The sequence below is a fragment of the Montipora capricornis genome, chromosome 14 (assembly GCF_036669925.1).
Source record: "Montipora capricornis isolate CH-2021 chromosome 14, ASM3666992v2, whole genome shotgun sequence".
Taxonomy (NCBI): Eukaryota; Metazoa; Cnidaria; class Anthozoa; order Scleractinia; family Acroporidae; genus Montipora; species Montipora capricornis.
Window position 1 is genome coordinate 42486700 of NC_090896.1, and position 20000 is coordinate 42506699.

Sequence of the window (20000 nt, forward strand, 5' to 3'; positions counted from 1 at the left end):
ATTGACCTTAAAATTACAGAAGGAAAAAAAAAGTATCTACATAGCGATAAGATCGCCTAGTAACATTTTCCGAGACCGTTTTTGCTGCGCTTTATGATAACGGAGACAGTAGAGTGAATTAATTTTCAACTTCCCTTAGTTCGTGTCCACTGTTCTGGGATGGACGTTTTCGGTAAGTTTCTTCTTATGTTTCCCTGAAAGAAAACAGGGTAGGTGTCAGACAAGAAAACATCTAACTTGTCCAAATTAACAATTTTTGTTGCTAGAGTTTTCGACTCAGGAGAGAAGAACAACGCTGGGTAAGAGACAATCAAGGTAAGGGGCTTTCATGTTTAACTTATTATGAAGTTTCAGTCAAAATGCTTTTTCTGATCCAAAAAGCGTAGCTGACACTGACTTCACATTATCTGAAGAATGCATTCTATCAAGTTTTGAACGCCTACAAAAGTCAGAATCCTGCCTTTTAAATTAATAATCAATAAGCTCTATAAAGTTCCACGAGTTTTCGTAGCAGTGATTAAATATTTATTATGATTGAAAGGAGGCTAAAAGTTATCATATATGCGTTCATGACGAGAATGTCGTTTGAAAATGTCAGTGTTAAAAGCCCCGCTGGCAACAAACTTATTGAAACAACATTTTTTCATCTTGAAGAATAACTGAACAATTTATCGACATTAGAAATTGAGAAATACCGCATGAAGTCTTTTAACAGTGAAAACACCCTCATATTTTTGCTTCCATAAACAGATGTTTTGCCCCGTACCAGTTCCCATAATTTCTGTGCTTCTAAGCTCAGTTGCATTGCAATTAGTTGCATTCTAAAATTCAGAGTTAAAGGTGCCTTCCAGTTTATTACACAACGACGAACATAACTGGCTTTTTTTTGTCTTGTCGCTTCCTATTCGCTCTTCTTTTTATTTCTGTTTTAATCCCTTCTTTATTCCTCTCAATTAGTTCATAGTCCATGGGTATGCTTGTTTTAAAAGGGACAAAACATTAAGATCTCCTATTTACATAATAACAATGACATACAAAACAAGTTACCACATCACAATAAACTTGTCGCCCGAAACATTGAAGGCGTAATAGGCTCTATAAGAAGTGATAATAGTTACGGCCACAGTAATGTCGTTTGAAAATATCAAGTCAGTCAAGTCATGATGATTTTAAAATTAAATAAAAAGAAGGAAAAAAATATATATAGAGCGAGAATGAATATTGCCACGATATCATTTGATTTTGGCATTGGTCCTAAGCAACTTGCTTTGAGTCGTTTTTGCTGCACTTAGGATAGGAGTTAGAGGCTTTAATTACTTTGCAAGTTTCCTTGGTCATCTGTTGGTTCTCGTCCAATGTTCTGGCATGGATGTTATCAGTTTCCCTAAGAGAAACCAGTGTAGGTTCAGACATGAACACACGCAAAAATACGATCAGAGAAGCAAGGCTCAAACTGAAGGATCCTATGATTTGATGACAAGAAATGTAATAGCCTCGCAATTAACTGAAACTACATTCTTTCAATCCATCAACATGGCATTCGCCACAAGCCGTTAATTTTTCGCTTTGGGGATGGTTCACTGAACGAGCAGGGCTTGGAGAACGTCCGCAGGGTGCAGTGCTATTGACTTTGTTTAGCAAACGAAAGGTACTATAGAGTTTTTAGCGTGATTCCTATTCGCTGGCTATTGACAGTTGACTCTGAAATAGCTTTGAGGTGATTATCGGCTGATAATCCGAGATAGCGAGTTAATGAGAGCGACCGATTTTGTATAATCACCTGTGTATTTATACTAATAATCATTATTCTTAGATGCATAAGAAACTTTTCACCGATGGCGCAAAAAATTGGTTATACTTTTCATTTCGGTGAGATGATGTACACATGAAACGTGAGAAAGAGTGATTCGCACAGATGCTCTCTGATCAAAGTCAGGGTCATTTGTCAGCGAACTTTTCTGGTCAATATTTTCGCTAGCAGGGGAGGGGGGAAGGGACGGGGAATAATGAAAAATGATTTTATTATACATGTGTATGACAGGAATTATTTCCTTTCTGAGAAAATGATGTCCACTCATTCAGCCCGATGAGAAAAGGCTTTTCTCGATTGCATGCATTACATAATTAAGAGAGTAAAATAAGAGGGGAGTCTTTCTTTGGTTAATAAATGAAAAAAAAAAAAACGATTTTCACACTTGAAAAAATAATTACTACCGGACATTACATGTCAAACAACCGGACGTCCGGCCTGAAACGAAACCCCTGCAAAGGTATCGGGGAAAGAGGGATAAGTCAAGGTGTATTTAATAATTCACCAACAGTGGATCTTAATCATCAATAAAAGACAAACATATCGTATTTACACCTAGTCAATTTGCTATATATTAAGTTGGATGATGAGGGATCGATGAAGACAAAACTCACGATCTTTTTAGACCTCAAAAGATTAAGATCAAAGAAAGAAATCGGGATAAATTGAAAGGTAGGAATTAGTAGCTAAATTGTTTAAAAATAACGTACATTTCTCCTTTTTATGGGTGTGACTTTTTAATTATCAAGAGCAAGAATTAAAATTTCAAGCGAAAAGTTAGATGGATAGTGCTATCCACCGAATAAACCACTGCCCAGCGGTTAAACACTAGCAAAACCGATTGCGTTATCCAGTGGATAGAGATTTATCCGGCGTATAGCGCTATCCATCGTTTTAACAACTGGGGCCAGGACGATAACTTTGCCGCCGAAAATTTGGATTTGAACATCGGCCTTTCTGTTTCACTGGGTAACAGGCCTAGACGATTACTTGCAATTCGCTTGCGACAAAAGAAGTGCTCAATTTTGAAAATTCAAGTCCTTGCGCATGCAGTATAGCCGGACAAAATACAATCATCTTAATATAGTTTAATGGCATAGCTGGCACTAGTTAGTCCATGTAGGCAATATTTGCCATAGTTTCCACACTTTTCCGCATTATTTCCGCACTAACATTGTTTCCCGAGCGTCCCAGTCTAACCGTTCGAAAAAATACTTCTCGTCAGTGATTTTCTTAATTAATTAACCGGGATTAACTTCTATTCACATCTCCTTGTCGTTCGTTACAAGGATTGAAAGTATCCTATAAGAGAAGATAGCAGTGACGGCCACAAAAATGTTGTTCCAAAGCATGCTTTCAGCATTAATTATTGACCTTAAAATTACAGAAAGAAAAAAAAAAGTATCTACACAGCGATAAGATCGCCACGATATCGGGCCTAGTAACATTTTCTGAGACCGTTTTTGCTGCACTTTATGATAACGGACACAGTAGAGTGAATTAATTTTTAACTTCCCTTAGTTCTTGTCCACTGTTCTGGGATGGACGTTGTCGGTTAGTTTCTTCTTATGTTTCCCTGAAAGAAAACAGGGTATGTGTCAGACAAGAAAGCATCTAACTTGTCCAAATTAACAATTTTTGTTGGTAGAGTTTTCGACTCAGAAGAGAAGAACAACGCTGCATAAGAGATAATCAAGGTAAGGGGCTAAAATTTACTGTTTAACTTATTATGAAGTTTCAGTCAAATTGCTTTTTCTGATCCAAAAAGCGTAGCTGACACTGACTTCATACATGAGGAGCTTAAGCCGACTCAGGAATTCTCGGCTGGACGTCTCCTGACGGTGTAGATATCCATCAACAAAGGCTAAAAACATTGCAGGGACACGCAACCATTTTTTGTTCTATAGGATTTATGGATTAACTCTCTCACCCGGGGAAAAATGATACAGGTCGCCATCGTCTCTCGCCGACCAGCACTACTTCGACGCTCCTCGCCGCTGGTGAGCGAAAAGACCTCTGGCATCCAGGGTAAAATGTTAGCCAATTTGTCGAAGGAAAGTTTTTCCAGCTCTTTCGAAGAAAGATTTGTCGCCTTCAAGTCGGTAATTTTTTGCGGGAAAATGGTGATCACGTTCCGAAATTTGGCGGGTCTAATCTGCAGATCGCAGGTTGCAGGTCACAGGTTGCAGTCATTGTTTTACCAATACAGAAAGTATCCTAAACATTCTTAAAAGCTAACCTTACTTCTAAGAATGTTTAGGATACTTTCTGTATTGGTTAAACAATGACCTGCAACCTGTGACTTGCGACCTGCAGATTAGACTCGCCGTCCGAAATTCTGGCAAAAACGTGGACGAAGCTTACGGAATAACTTTGGTTGGCCTCTGTGGGGGGATTAATTGAGCAGTGTTCGTCTGAATGTCATGGATTTCTGTATTCATGTTTTCAAACGAGTTATGGAGGCAGTAAACAATGTTGACGTCGGGGAATTCGGTGCAGGAAGCCTTCCCGGTATACAGGCTCACGCTCAAACGTTGAGGTAAAATAATTGCTGTTAAGTTCAATTTCATGATATCAGGATATCATGATAGCAGCTAGAAAATTGATAAGTCTGTGATTAATATTGAATGTGCCTCCCTGTGACATGCTGGGAAATCAATTAGCCCGGAATGAAATTTTACACAGCTACAATTGGGCATTCTAAATTTCCCAGTTCCTCAGTTATCGAGTTCCATAAGTATACAACTCAAAAATGGTTTGCTTTAAAATCAGAAAAGAACCAATTCACCGTTGCTTTTGAGAAAAGTGTATGCCAGGCAAAACAAGTTGCATCTCGGTAGCCTGAAAGTTAACTGAGAAAACAATTTGCCTGTGTTTAAATGAACAAATACACCAATACATCACCAACGTTTTATGTTTAACTGGAGAATTATGTTCGAAGGTGTAATAGCTGATGCTGAGTTTTATTCCTCAGTTATCGAGTTCCATAAGTATAAAACTTAAAAATGGTTTGCTTTAAAATCAGAAAAGAACCGATTCACCGTTGCTGTTGAGAAAAGTGTATGCCAGGCAAAACAAGTTATATCTCGGTAGCCTGAAAGTTAAGAAATAATTTGCCTGTGTTTAAATTAACAAATACACCAATACATCACTAACGTTTCATGCTTAACCGGAGAATTAGGGAAGCAGATGTTCGAAGGTGTAATAGCTGTTGAGTTTTATTGCTCAGTTATCGAGTTCCATAAGTATAAAACTTAAAAATGGATTGCTTTAAAATTAGAAAAGAACCAATTTACCGTTGCTGTTGAGAAAAGTGTATGCCAGGCAAAACAAGTTGCATCTCGGTAGCCTAAAAATTAACTGACAAAATAATGCCTGTGTTTAAATTAACAAATACACCAATACATCACTAACGCTTCATGTTTAACCGGAGAATTATGTTCGAAGGTGTAATAGCTGTTGAGTTTTATTCCTCAGTTATCAAGTTCCATAAGTATAAAACTTAAAAATGGATGGCTTTAAAATCAGAAAAGAACCAATTCACCGTTGCTGTTGAGAAAAGTCAGTGTATGCCAGGCAAAACAAATTGCATCTCCGTCGGTAGCCTGACAGTTAAGAAATAATTTGCCTGTGTTTAAATTAACAAATACACCAATACATCGATCACTTACCTTTCATGTTTAACCGGAAAATTAGGGAAGCAGATGTTCGAAGGTGTAATAGCTGTTGAGTTTTATTCCTCAGTTATCGAGTTCCATAAGTATAAAACTTAAAAATGGATTGCTTTAAAATCAGAAAAGAACCAATTCACCGTTGCTGTTGAGAAAAGTGTACAAGTTGCATCTCGGTAGCCTGAAAGTTAACTGACAAAATAATTTGCCTGTGTTTAAATTAACAAATACACCAATACATCACTAACGTTTCATGCTTAACCGGAGAATTAGGGAAGCAGTTGTTCGAAGGTGTAATAGCTGTTGAGTTTTATTTCTCAGTTATCGAGTTCCATAAGTATAAAACTTAAAAATGGATGGCTTTAAAATCAGAAAAGAACCAATTCACCTGTGCCGTTGAGAAAAGTGTATGCCAGGCAAAACAAGTCGCATCTCCGTCGGTAGCCTGACAGTTAAGAAATATTTTGGCTGTGTTTAAATTAACAAATACACCAATACATCGATCACTAACGTTTCATGTTTAACCGGAAAATTAGGGAAGCAGATGTTCGAAGGTGTAATAGCTGTTGAGTTTTTTTCCTCAGTTATCGAGTTCCATAAGTATAAAACTTAAAAATGGATTGCTTTAAAATCAGAAAAGAACCAATTCACCGTTGCTGTTGAGAAAAGTGTATGCCAGCAAAACAAGTTATATCTCGGTAGCCTGAAAGTTAAGAAATAATTTGCCTGTGTTTAAATTAACAAATACACCAATACATCACTAACGTTTCATGCTTAACCGGAGAATTAGGGAAGCAGATGTTCGAAGGTGTAATAGCTGTTGAGTTTTATTTCTCAGTTATCGAGTTCCATAAGTATAAAACTTAAAAATGGATTGCTTTAAAATCAGAAAAGAACGAATTCACCGTTGCTGTTGAGAAATGTGTATGCCTGGCAAAACAAGTTGCATCTCGGTAGCCTGAAAGTTAACTGACAAAATAATTTGCCTGTGTTTAAATTGACAAATACACCAATACATCACTAACGTGTTAAGGTTTAACCGGAGAATTATGTTCGAAGGTGAAATAGCTGTTGAGTTTTATTCCTCAGTTATCGAGTTCCATGAGTATAAAACTTAAAACATGACGGTTTGCTTTAAAATCAGAAAAGAACCAATTCATTGTTGCTGTTGAGAAAAGTGTTTGCCAGGCAAAACAAGTTGCATCTCGGTAGCCTGAAAGTTAAGATATATATAATTTGCCTGTGTTTAAATTAATTTGAAATATGGAGAATAAAGAAATAATTTTCCATGTTTTAATTACATGATGCTGGCCGTTGTAAACCGTGTGTTAGAAAATATTTCAGATTGATTTACTGTGCCTCTGGACTATTTTGACACATCACTCAAAATTAATTTAAAGTAATTTGAGTTTTTTGTCGTCATTAAAACTTTATGATGAAGTCGGCCCAACAAATGTGTCGAGATTAACACCTCTCTCTCCGTTTGTCTCTTCCTCTGCCTTTTTGGTGTGAGTCTTGTTACAACTCCCACTGAGATTTTGGTATTTTTTTTTACCTAAACAGCGGGGATCCACATTCCTGACCCAAGTTAAGCTCCTCATAGTCTGAAGAACGCATTCTATCAAGTTTTGAACGCTTACAAAAGTCAGAATCCTGCCTTTTAAATTAATAAGTTTCCTAGCAGTGATTAAATATTTGTCATGATTCAAACAAGGCTAAAAGTTATCATATATGCGTTGATGACGAGAATGTCGTTTTTGAAAATGTCAGCGTTAAAAGCCCCGCTTCTTTAACTTTGAAGAATAACTGAACAATTTATCGACAGTGGAAATTGAGAAATACCGCATGAAGTCTTTTAACAGTCAAAACACCGTCATATTTTTTCTTCCATAAACAGATGTTTTGCCCCGTACCAGTTCCCATAATTTCTGTGCTTCTAAGCTCGGTTGCATTGCAATTAGTTGCATTCAAAAATTCAGAGTTAAAGGTGCCTTCCAGTTTATTACACAACGACTAACATAAACCTTTTTTTTTGTCTTGTCGCTTCCTATTCGCTCTTCTTTTTACATTTGTTTTAATCCCTTCTTTATTCCTCTCAATTAGTTCATAGTCCATGGGTGTGCTTGTTTTAAAAGGGACAAAACATTAAGATCTCCTATTTACACAATAACCACTGACATACAAAAACAGTTAATAATAAACTTGTCGCCCGAAACATTGATTTCATTGGACTTCCTCCCTAAGCAACACATTTTAAAAGTCAGTTTCATCTTTTTAACTGCGTAACGGGCCTAGCAAATAATTTTCCAAGTCCCTTACAAAATATGCCAAATTTCCACACGTCAAAGTCTTCAAATCCTAGCAGCATAGATGGACTTTGTCATCTGAACCTGGTTTCATGGCGGAGCTTGCATGAGTCCGCCATGTAGCTCAGTGCATGGTCGGGCATTCGAACTCAGATATTTTCCACACTTTTCCCGAATTTCTCCACACTCAGATTGTTTCCCGAGTATCCCCGTCTTACCATTTGAAAAAAAAATTCGCTTGATTCCATAATCGAGGTAGACATTTAACAGCTCCTTCATTACAAGCTATAAAAGGATCTATAAGAAGTGATTTTACAAGAACTCATTGTGATTACGTGTTTATAATATAAGGGCAAACTTTTCTTGTCACTGTCGAAGCACATCGAAAAACAAATGAATGAAGGGGGTAGTTTCTAAAGAGACTGTGGTGCTGCGTCGGTGGGGAAGTAGTATACAAAAATTTGGTTTTATCAACGGAGTTGATAATGTGAATGGGCCACCGTACAGAGATTCTAAGCTCGAAACGTCAGCTTTTAGAATCTTTGTACGGTGGCCCATTCACATTATCAACTCCGTTGATAAAACCAAATTTTTGTATACTACACTGTTATTTTCAAGGAGTAGATTTAACTCCAAAAAGGGAGTTAAAAAAAAAAGGTACAAAACCACTCCATTTTTGGAGTAAAATTCACTCCGGTAATGCTTACTCCGTTTTTGGAGTAAAATGTACTCTTATATCTTTTACTCTTTTGTTGGGGTAAAAATTTACTCCAGTATTGTTTACCCCTCCTGTGGTGTAAAATTCACTCCAATACAAGAGTAAATTTTATCCTTCTATTGGAGTGAATTGAACTCTTTAAATGGAGTTCAATTTACCCTTGACAGAGTTAAATTAACTCCAAAACTGGGGTGAGACAAAAAGGTACAAAACCACTCCTTTTCAAGAGTAAAATTTACCCTCTTAAACTTTACTCCCCTTGTCAGAGTAATATTTACTCTTTCTACAGAACACATTCACCCTCACTAGATCTACTGTACCTTCATTTATAGTCAGATTTCTCATAAAACCATAAAAAATATAATTTTTTTAAATATTATGTAAAGAAAAGACCAGGTTGACAATGAAGCATCTAATACTGGTAATTTTAATCATAAGATTGCAAAGAATGCCCATCGATATGCATGATAAATACAATCTGTATACACATACAAATACATCACAAAAATCAAAGCTATCTTTATTCTAATTATTCGGGCAATAATAAAATGGCAATCAGCTGAATGTGTTCTTGCCTTAAACAAAGATAAATTGAGTGGTTTGTGTTTTGATTACAGATTATAACAATGAATGGCTGCAAAATAACTTCAATTACAAAAACTAAAGCATACAACATACTTGGATAAATGTGACTCAGTATAACAAAATGGGTTTTACGTACATGTAATACAAGTCAGTTCTTACAGAAAGAAGTCAAACGTAAAAAAATGGAACATGCCTTAGGATAACTGATGCAAAAATTTTGCCATCGTTGACCTTTACCAATGTGTTCTTTTTTTCTCCAACAGAATTGTTTTCAAAAAGAAAAAAAAAACACAGAACTTAGGCTGATAATTTACGTTAAGAAAAAACTAAAAACTTTTTGTTTCCAAAAAGAAGAAAAAAACCCTTGAGATTAAGCTGATAATTAAGTATGCTCCCAGCAAAACAATTACAGCGAATGAAAGTTTTAACAAAACCTTGCTTTCTGCCACAAGGTAAATGTCTCTAGTTCAATTAGTGTGCCAGAAGCAACAATCCTTGCAAATGTTGTTTTTAGAACCTCTCCATTGATTGACTCATCATCCTTAAAAGTAATTAAAGAGAATAATGATTAGTATCACCCCTTCCAAAATTAAGATCATTCGACAATATTCTAACAAAATAGGAAGAGAGCACAAATCTAATACATCCCTAATCCTGAGAAACAAAAGACATCAGCCACCAATTTTGGTGTACCAAATAAATGGAACCAGATGTAATACTGGTACTTGCACGAGATTATATCTGTAACATTGTTCTTGATTCATGGAGTAACTCAGTTAACTATCAAATTAATTTTGTCATAATGATAAAAGTACACATATAGTGGTGGAACTCATGGAACAAATCTTGAAAATATATTGCCAGATGCTTTCTTTGTCTTCAACACTTTTCCAAAAAAAATTATGTGTGATGAGGTATTTATAATTATCTCATTTAACAGTATTTCAAATTTTAAACTGAAAGCAGATATTGGGTGAGACAATGGATAAATGAAACTGCAGCATCATCTTCCGCTAATCGCTAGGCATTACTAGTCTATACGTACACAGGCCTGTAACTCAGACAGTGCTTTATAATTATTTTATTGCAGTGACTGTCAAGAATTAGTTGTTAAAGTGTAATTTATGCGAGTTATTTGTAAATATCTATATGCATCACTTGTTTAAAAGCAACAATCAGCTTCTAAGTCTTTCAGACTTTCAGCTGTTTGACTGCATTACAGGTCTTTTACAGAAACATGGCTCAAAGGAATTTTTTCATTGCACCAACCTTTTCTTTTATCTGAGGGTTTTCTCCAACTCCTCTTCCATAGATGATACATGTAGTGGTTTGTACTGTATGTTGCAAGAAGAAGGCATCTTGTTGCCTAGCCTCAGCACTTTCTGTAACCAACTCTCTGTCCAAACTTCCCAGCAATCTTTTAATGAACCAATTCCCAGCTGTACCCACCTCCCATTTGAACTGTTAATCAACAAATAAATATAGTGAAAAGTTTCAGTTTTCTTAGAAAAAATAATTCATAATCTCAGTCACATTTCCAAACAAAAATTATTACTGCTACTTACAGATAAAAGATGTCATAAGAATTTCATCCAGATAAGAACACTCAATATCACATGTCTCAAAAAAAAAAATGCTGGTACATGTAATAATAAAGCTGATCATTTCTAAGGTGTATGACAACTGCAGACTGCCTACAAATAGCGATTGTAAACAGTATTTAAGTCTAAGCACCCATTTTAAATAAAACGTTTAGCTTTCAATAACTGTGAGTTACGGTTAGTTTGGGGTCTGCACTCTGCAAGTGTCAGACACTGTCACTTCTGTTATAACGTACAGTGTAAGTGTTTGAAGAGCAGACTCATCAAAATTTGGCTCTCTTTTCTTTAAACGCCAATAATAACAATCTCATGCAGGCATTAACATACTATTTGCATTGAGTACAATAGTTTAAATGACAGCTGAAGCTTTCTGCTTTCTGTCGTCATGTAATTTGCGGTGAGAGCACTCTAATACCAAATCATTTGCTTAACCATTTGATCTAAAGCTTCATTTCTCTTGTGAAATACATACCAATTTGTTAAAGCACTTAGCCAAATTAAATATCCTTGCCTGACAAATTTGGAACTTCAAGGTGCATGTAAAAGGTTTGAATTCTACATAAGCTTACATTAAATTGTCATAAGGCGCGATTCAGACGCCATACTTTTCATGAGCCGAACTTAATACATGAAAAGTTCGACGTTTGAATCAATTAAGAACGGCTATTTTAATTTGGAATGGCTCAGGCGTTCTTTTCAACTGGCCTAGACGGGAATTCGGCTTTAGCATGGCCGTGGATCGGCTTTGATTTCAGACGTCGAACGTTTCATGTGCCGAACTTCATGATCATGCATAAACCATGTTTTACCTTCTACATGAAAATCGCTGACAAAATCAATTGGTTTTCTTGGTAATGGCTTTGGAACTGCTGTGGAGGGGCCAGTTAAGTTCGACTTCTGAATCAAAAGGCGTACTGTCGGTCGAAAATCGGGCCTAAGGCATCAAATATTATCTGCTCATGGTTCAGTTAACGCTTACCTTTTTGCTTGAGTTGTTGTAAGCATTTCCTTGCATTGGATCAGCATTTAAAGAGTAAACAAACGAAAAACTCGTCAGCACAAATTGTGATCCTTGATTCAAACTTGAGTAAAACCGCCGAAAGACCCCCGAAATCAGTAACTGCACCAGTGACTGCTGACCAAAACGGCTCACTAGTTTCCAGTCTGTTCTCTACTGTGTTATCCAAGATCGCGAGGATAACGACTTTAATTACCGGGTCGTCCAATTAAAAACGAAAAAACCAGCAAGATTCAGAGCGGCTCATCGTATTAACCCTCACTAAAATGTGGAAAGATACCGGCCTTTATTAACAGGATTTTAATCCTTTAAAACTGTTGACTTGGAGGGGACTATACTCTGCCCCGTGGGGTTCCCCATTGACGAGTAAAATCGTCTGGCGTTAGACAAAGTAAAATCTATAAGTGGCACTATTGGGAGTTAAAGGGTTAAGGGGGACATAGTTTTTGAGTGAATCCAGCTGTTGTTAACCCTTTCAGCCCCGTGGGGTTCCCCATTGACGAGTAAAATCGTCTGGCGTTAGACAGAGTAAAATCTATAAGTGACACTATTGGGAGTTAAAGGGTTAATGGGGACATAGTTTTTGAGTGACTCCAGCTGTTGTTAACCCTTTCAGCCCCGTGGGGTTCCCCATTGACGAGTAAAATCGTCTGGCGTTAGACAGAGTAAAATCTATAAGTGGCACTATTGGGAGTTAAAGGGTTAAGGGGGACATAGTTTTTGAGTGAATCCAGCTGTTGTTAACCCTTTCAGCCCCGTGGGGTTCCCCATTGACGAGTAAAATCGTCTGGCGTTAGACAGAGTAAAATCTATAAGTGGCACTATTGGGAGTTAAAGGGCTAATGGGGAAATAGTTTTTGAGTGAATCCAGCTGTTGTTAACCCTTTCAGCCCCGTGGGGTTCCCCATTGACGAGTAAAATCGTTTGGCGTTAGACAGAGTAAAATCTATAAGTGGCACTATTGGGAGTTAAAGGGCTAATGGGGACATAGTTTTTGAGTGAATCCAGCTGTTGTTAACCCTTTCAGCCCCGTGGGGTTCCCCATTGACGAGTAAAATCGTCTGGCGTTAGACAGAGTAAAATCTATAAGTGGCACTATTGGGAGTTATAGGGTTAAGGGGGACATAGTTTTTGAGTGAATCCAGCTGTTGTTAACCCTTTCAGCCCCGTGGGGTTCCCCATTGACGAGTAAAATCGTCTGGCGTTAGACAGAGTAAAATCTATAAGTGGCACTATTGGGAGTTAAAGGGCTAATGGGGACATAGTTTTTGAGTGAATCCAGCTGTTGTTAACCCTTTCAGCCCCGTGGGGTTCCCCATTGACGAGTAAAATCGTCTGGCGTTAGACAGAGTAAAATCTATAAGTGACATATATAGGAGTAAAATCCTCTTCTACTTTTTTTCTCAGAAAGTAGAATTAGTAAGTGGGGTAGACTTTACTCAGTATCCCGATAAATAGGAGTAAAATTAACTCCGGCATATTATATTACTCTGTAGGGAGAGTAAAATTTACTCTAGCAAAGTCATTGCCTTTGAATATTAACTAGTACTGAGTAAAAATTACTCTTAATGGAGTTAAATTAACTCCTCTTAGGAGTACATTTTACTACGCTTTATTTTACTCCACTTTTTCACTCCAGCACTGGAGTGAAATTAACTCTTTGAAAATAACAGTGTACTTCCCCACCGACGCAGCACCACAGTTTCTTTAGAAACTACCCCCTTCATTCATTTGCTTTTCGATGTGCTTTGACAGTGACAAGAAACGTTTGCCCTTATATTATAAATAAGTAATCACAATGAGTTCTTGTAAAATTAGGGGGAAATTTCACTAGCTTGTGTTTTGAGAAGTTTGTTTAAAGCACCTAAAGGTAATTTAGTGTTGGAGCGGATCTTGTTTGAAATTCTTTTTTGGTTGCATTGCCATATTTTGCCGATTCTTGTTTCAAGCCAAGATGGCGTGTTTCACTGAAATAAATCAAAATGTGAATGATCTCGTTTTCAGAGATAATGTGGAATAAAGTACATCAGTAAAACTCTTTTTGTGACTTTTACGGACAAAGGTTTTGTCATGGTTTCTAATTTTAGCGTGATTCCTATTCGCTGAGTATTGACAGTTGACTCTGAACTGGCTTTTTTCCTTTTCCATTCACTCGCTGAGGGTGTGCTTGTTTTCTTTTAAAATTTGACGTGCGGTTCAACAAAACTTCGTTGCCTAACTGGTGAATTCCAAAGTGAATTTCCCTCGAAAAACCGATATCGCATTCATTGCGTTGTGATTCATGCGATATCGGTTTTTAGCGTAAAATTTACCATGGAATTTACTAGTTAGGCAATGAATTTTCTACGCAAGAAAGCAAAGAAAGTGATTTAATTATTAAAGCAGCAACCGGAAACATCAAAACACGGACAATTCGAAACCCTTTTATTTTCACTAATAACCCTACAGGCAATAAGATTAAATAACCAGAGAGCTCTGCTTTTAGGCTTGGCTTAATCTATATATTATATTCATGAATTGTGGTTTAGCACCTTCTGAACTGGGATTGCATTCAGTCATACTCTTAATCCCCCACCGTCACACCAGCAAGTCATCTATTGTTGTTACAACAGGTTTAACAGAATGGTAACAACAACATCTCAGAAGAAGATTAAATGGGAGCATGGATTTCTAATTTCATTGTGCTGTAAATTTGAAGTCAACAAACAGCAGGTTAAGCAACTTCCAGGAAAAGTAAACCAAGTTTGACAAAATAGATTTACAAATATAATTTAGCTTTGGTGTGAATTGGATATATTAAAGTCGAAATGTGACCGGAAACTATCACAAAAAAAAAATCTTGCTATAAGGTACAATATTTTTGAAATATTAACTTCCAGAATGCTACTGCATGCTTATAAAATCATTTTCCCTTTGCACAATATCACTTATTGACTCAGGTTCTGAAGAAAACAGAGAACAAATCAATGGACGTTCACTCCGATAAAATGCCTCCTTACTCTTCCTCTTCCTCGTTCTCTTCTTCCTTTCTGATCCTTTCTGTTATACTCTTCTTCCTCTTTTCTGCTCTCTTCCTGTTCGATGCTACTGTTTTCCTCCTCTTCCTCATCTTCTTCTTCTTCTTGTTCCATTCACCTATGCTTTGGGTGCAATGTTCGTCAGGGCAGAGGATACAGTACACCCTGTCCCTAACATTCGGCTCAAGATTGGTGAGCATCCTGCTCCTTGCCTCGTTAGTAAAGTAATTTGCTTGTAGGAGGTGAGCGATGACCCGAGCATCCCGTCTGAAGAGAAGCATTGCTACATCTAATGCAGGTTTCAGGGATTGTCAGGGAAGGGTGGGGGGGTGGGGGTGGGGAGAAGACAACGGGGAAGCTCTCTGGGTGGGGATTAGCAACGCAGATATGATAAACACGTCGCGTGTCTATGCTAAGACGTGAACATGTTCAAAAAGCTCCGTGTGCCGGAATTAAACAAATATTTAACGCATCATGGAATAAAGGAGCATCTTAAAAGCAGAAAGGGTGAAAAAATAAAGGTAATAGTGAGACATTGCTTGCAGCAGACCGCAGTGAGTGAACATGATCATGATGACAACAGGAGTGAAAGCAGTAAAGCAAATGAAAGTGACCATGATAGCGTAAATGATGAGTGTGATAGTCATGCTAGTGACTCTAAGGGAGAAGACGAATCAGAAAGATGAGCGACCAGTTGCAACACGTTCAGGACGAGCAATAAATAGACGAGCTGAAATTGACTTTTCTTAAATTTCTTTTAAGTTGAAATTAGATTGCCGAAAAACAGCTTTATGTACATTTTGCAAACATTCCCTCTAGGGCAAGTACTTTTCAAGAATGCCTTATAATCATAACGAAATTGTAATGATGCGACGTCAGATGCAACAGTTAAAATGAAGTCAATATAGGAATATTATAATTCCACTGTATTATTTGATAGAGTGGTTTTCAATTGAGTGTCGAAAGTAATTAGTAAATTGCTTTGGTTTATGATTACTTCACTCAGTGATTGGTTCAAAGTTCTCGCGCCATTTTTTCAACCAATCAGAAGTGAAACCAAAACCAATTGTGGCTCGCGTGTGCACATTTTCCCGCGCTTTGTGTCGGCTACGTGTAATTACTTCGAGTTTTGTTTGGTTTACTGGATTGTCTTCGACCTTTTTGATTGGCCAAAGTAGTTACTTTGGTTTTGGTTTTACGACACTTAATTGAAAACTGCGCTATGTTAAACAATGTCTAATATACAAAGTGTAACACTTTGCATGATGAGGGAGGAGGGGAGGGGGGTGGGCATGTGCAAGAAAAATAGGGTGGCTGAGGGAGGAGGAGACAATTTCCAAATGACTCTTCCCCAAATCCCACCAGCCCCATCCCCCTCATCCCATTAAAAAAAAAAACAAAAAATGAACCGTCCCTTACTTTTGAGAGTTTCATCTCCACCTGCCGATCATCTCCAGGAAATTAAATAAGGGTATGGGATTTTATAGTCGGACACGCCTTACCGTGGCCACCTAACAAAGGTTTTTTACAAAATTGTTTGCCAATCAGGTTGTGTGAATTTGATTGACAGTCACGCCTCCTTGCAAAGTTCACAGAGTTGTAAGTTGAACGCTGCATGGGTTGTTGGGTTGACGTATTTACACGTAGTTGTCAAGTGTGAAAGTTTGTCGGGTAGTCACGGGAAAAGCGTTGCACTGTAAAGACAAAATATATTGCGTCTTTAGATGGCTTTCCTGTTTCTATGGTGATCTACTTCGTCTCTTTAAATGAGTACTTCTTGTTAGCAATAATTGGCGTTTTCTATAGTACGAAAACGTTGCCGTTACCTGCATAAGTAGCATTGTGTAGTCAATCCCTGGAATAAGAAATAGTCTTGCAATTGTTGAAACTGATTTAAAGTAAGTTGGATCTAATTTAATACCTATTTCTTTACCATTTTTTACCAGTTTCCTGTGGTCTTCTGACTCGCTTGCTACTATAAAAATGACCAAGATCCTGCACTTTTACAACACAGCAGTGATGTATCTGGTGTGTAGTGTGTGTCGCGCAGACGCTCAGCAGTGCCAAAGTGTACACTCCACATATGGTATGATGTTAAGAGGCCATGTGTTTCAGAAAAGCACTGCTGCCAATATGCTGACCTGCGGACAGTTATGTAACGCCGACATCCGATGTCAAAGCATCAATTACGTGATGAGTCTACATTTGTGCGAGTTGAACAATCGCACAAAGGAGGCGAGACCAAATGATTATGTTCAACACTCAGATCGGATATACGTGACAAGACCTAGTGAAAGAGGTATCGTTACCTTGGTTCTTAACTAGTTGTCGTAAAATGAGCCAAGTGGGGCTGCCAATTCGGCCAATCATGCCCTCTGTAAGAGAGAATGTCAAAATGTTGTATTTTCGAAAGGAAAGACGTCGTGATTTCAAGATCATCTTTAGCCATCATCTTTAGATAAAAATTCAAAACAGCTTACAATTTTGATTTTACAATTTGATGGCGTCACTTCGAAAACCATCGATATTCCGCACTCTTTGCGAATGCTCCGTGGGTTCTTTATCGCTCCACTTAAAGAGGTAATGAACGAAGGCTGTAAAACGGAGAATTATATCATACAAAGGCAGCATGGTGCGGTCTAAAGAGCACTGGGTCTTGATGATGCCATTCTTAATCTTTGACTATACCAGGATTGATCAGTATATAAATTCGCCTCTCAGTTTCAATATACTGTCAGGTAGACAAGTATTTAGAATAAAGATTGTCATCTTAATTTGAAGACATAATCCTAATATAACACCAAATTCTCATGACCAGCCAACGAAGAAATCTATTTGGAAGTAGTTAGGGAAGCGAACTTTTAGATCACGGGAGTCTAAGGGTATTTCGCTCTGGCCACTCGCTAGATTTGTGGTCGAAGTTCCTTCGCTTTGTAAACAGTCAACCGGATGCCCCCTCCATTTTTCAGCAATTTTCCAGGCCTTAAAGAGAACGCTGACTCTACCACTTACTTTTATTGTAACGTTGAAAATAGCTAGCAAGTACTGAAAGGGACCCTTCCTGCTACATATTTCATTATGACGTGTGGGTAAATACGTATATTTCTAGTTTTTCTTACAGGTTGTTAAAGTCGAGTACCTGAACTAGATTGATGATATCAAACTGAACTTCCACGATAAAAAGCAATTACACATTGTTTATAATTAATTTGATGAAAGAGTTCCCACTGCAGCCCCAACTTATTTCAGGTTGCAACTTGCAACTTGCAACTTGCAACTTACTTGAATTTGAACCATTGTTTGCAACTTTACAGTTCCCCTGGGCTCCATCCAAGAGATACCTGCCGAATATTGCTCGGAGATCAAAGCGAGTGAAGGAGACAGCGTGGTCAGTGGCAGGTACTGGCTTGATTCAGTTAAACCAGGCCAAGTTGTGTTGGTTCCTTGTGACATGCTGACTGGAGGTGGGTTGCTTGAGACACCTAAGGGGCGCCTTGCACAAAGGCACTTTTTATTTCTATGCCGTTTTCAGGATATTTTAACGTAATGCAAGGAGCAGTGACACCAATGTGGCCAGAGTTCGATTCCCGGTCCTGGCGTCATATGTGGGTTGAGTTTGTTTTTGGTTCGCTCCTTGCTCTGAGATGTTTTCTCCAGAAAACCAAACACTGCCTAATTACAGTTCGATCCGGAATGCACGGTGAACATGTTGAACGAGCCCCTGAGCTCTCTTAAGGTGTTCCTTGGGTAAACAAATTACAACAACAATTACAAAAACAACAATTATTATTTCATTTAACTATCAATCATATAGGACCAAACACAAGTGTTCTACTATTTGGAAAGACTACAAACAATGACATCAAATTATAGAAAATTAACATGATAACATGTCGGTGGTTTTGATACGAAGAAAAGAAAGATTGGAGTTCCCGGAAAAGAGCTTCCTAGAGCAGAGTAAAAACGCCGAGTCTTACCATGGAATGGAACGAACTCGAGCAGGGAGGCGAGTGTGCTCTCACGACTGAACTAAAAAATGCCTTTCTTACTATTTTGAGAGAATGAAAACAAAATCAATCAACAAAAGATGAACATGAATTGTTGAAATGTTGAGGGAAAGAAAAATGCTGGGTAGAAAAACCTTGTGATGGTGATGAGCATGATGACGACCTCGACGACGACGATAAAGATGGCGATGACAATGACGATGACGATGATGATAATAAGGGTGATGAAAAGGTATTTCTCCTTCCTCCTTTTTGTTTTCATAAATGATCTCTTTCATTTCGAGGAAACAGATACAATACCGATGGGTAGGAAGGCGGGACGTACGCTTAACTTTCTAATTCACACAATTTCTTGAATCGTATCTACATTCGTTGTTTTCGGAATCTTTTTCAGACGCAGACGAATGCAACGCTTCAGTCCCAGTCTGTGATGCTAATGCCATCTGCCAAAATACATTGGCATCATTTCATTGCACCTGTAAAACTGGTTTTACTGGAAATGGTTTGAGCTGCCAAGGTAAAGGTGGTTTGTTGTAGTGCGTGATTGTTTTAGTTTTGCCTTTGCTTGGATCATCAATTTTAAGAAATTAATCTGACCAAACACAACAAACGCGTACAGTTTGATAAACTAATCATAATAGCCAATTCTTTGTTTACAATTCGGGTCTCATAAACATATGCCTACTGGCTTCTTAATCACCAGCAAGGAAATACAATCTCGTTCCCAGAGTCCGTGATATTGTGGCAGCTGCAGGTGGCGAGAGATGGCGAGAGATACAGAGCTCCGATTCTGGCTGTTCTTTTTGTTTCATTGAGCATTCATCAAAAGAAACGGAAGTGAACAGAGATGGGTGGGGGGGGGGGGGGGTGGGGTGGGGGAAGGGGGGCTTAGTCTCCAAGCAACTCACCCCGCAGCTGTTTACAAGTAAAAATGTTACGAATCATTTGTAACTGATATTATATGCTTTGCTTGTCACTAGTTTAAAAAAGAGAAGAAAAAAACTGTAGTGCAACTTTTTTTATGCCAATCACTAAGCGTCAAGATTGCGCAAGCGCGTAATAATATTTCTTTATTCAACTGAAATCCCTCTGCCATTGGTGATTAGTTCATTTTGCTGTCTTTTTGTCTCCCGTAATTGCTTTGGTTTCTCGAGACTTGATTTAAAATGACCCCAGTATCGAAATAAATTATAAGAATGCGAATTAATGATCTAGATCTGATATAGATTCGGATTGCCATAATGTATTTTTAGGATTTGTGATCCTA

General features: G+C 37.8%; 2 protein-coding genes across 3 annotated transcripts in view; one reads left to right on the forward strand and one right to left on the reverse strand.

Moving 5' to 3' along the window:
- Positions 1–2400: 2400 nt before the first annotated feature.
- Positions 2401–20000, forward strand: part of LOC138033692 (uromodulin-like) — a 22877-nt gene continuing 5277 nt past the window's right edge. Inside the window, exons 1-5 of one of the 2 annotated variants that reach the window (XM_068881488.1) lie at positions 2401–2482; positions 3459–3507; positions 16673–17025; positions 18041–18190; positions 19128–19250. In XM_068881488.1, the coding sequence (XP_068737589.1) occupies positions 16710–17025; positions 18041–18190; positions 19128–19250 (589 nt within the window). In that variant the 5' untranslated portion in view covers positions 2401–2482; positions 3459–3507; positions 16673–16709. Of the gene's footprint in view, positions 2483–3458; positions 3508–4278; positions 4350–16672; positions 17026–18040; positions 18191–19127; positions 19251–20000 lie in introns of those variants that run through there. The other variant, XM_068881489.1, reaches the window with a different exon arrangement.
- Positions 9003–11803, reverse strand: LOC138033696 (uncharacterized). Its single transcript, XM_068881491.1, has 3 exons — positions 11671–11803; positions 10360–10551; positions 9003–9631 (listed from the first exon to the last, which is right to left on the reverse strand). The coding sequence occupies exons 1-3, from the start codon at positions 11704–11706 to the stop codon at positions 9515–9517; spliced, it is 345 nt and encodes a 114-aa protein (XP_068737592.1). The 5' UTR covers positions 11707–11803; the 3' UTR covers positions 9003–9514.

Excerpts from the sequence above, each read along its gene's own strand:
- LOC138033696 (XM_068881491.1), bottom strand. The coding sequence starts at position 11,706 with ATGCAAGGAAATGCTTACAACAACTCAAGCAAAAAG. Across the intron at positions 10,552-11,670 it reads ACAACAACTCAAGCAAAAAG|TTCAAATGGGAGGTGGGTAC; the intron begins GTAAGCGTTAAC and ends GTTGATTAACAG. Across the intron at positions 9,632-10,359 it reads ACCCTCAGATAAAAGAAAAG|GATGATGAGTCAATCAATGG; the intron begins GTTGGTGCAATG and ends ATTACTTTTAAG.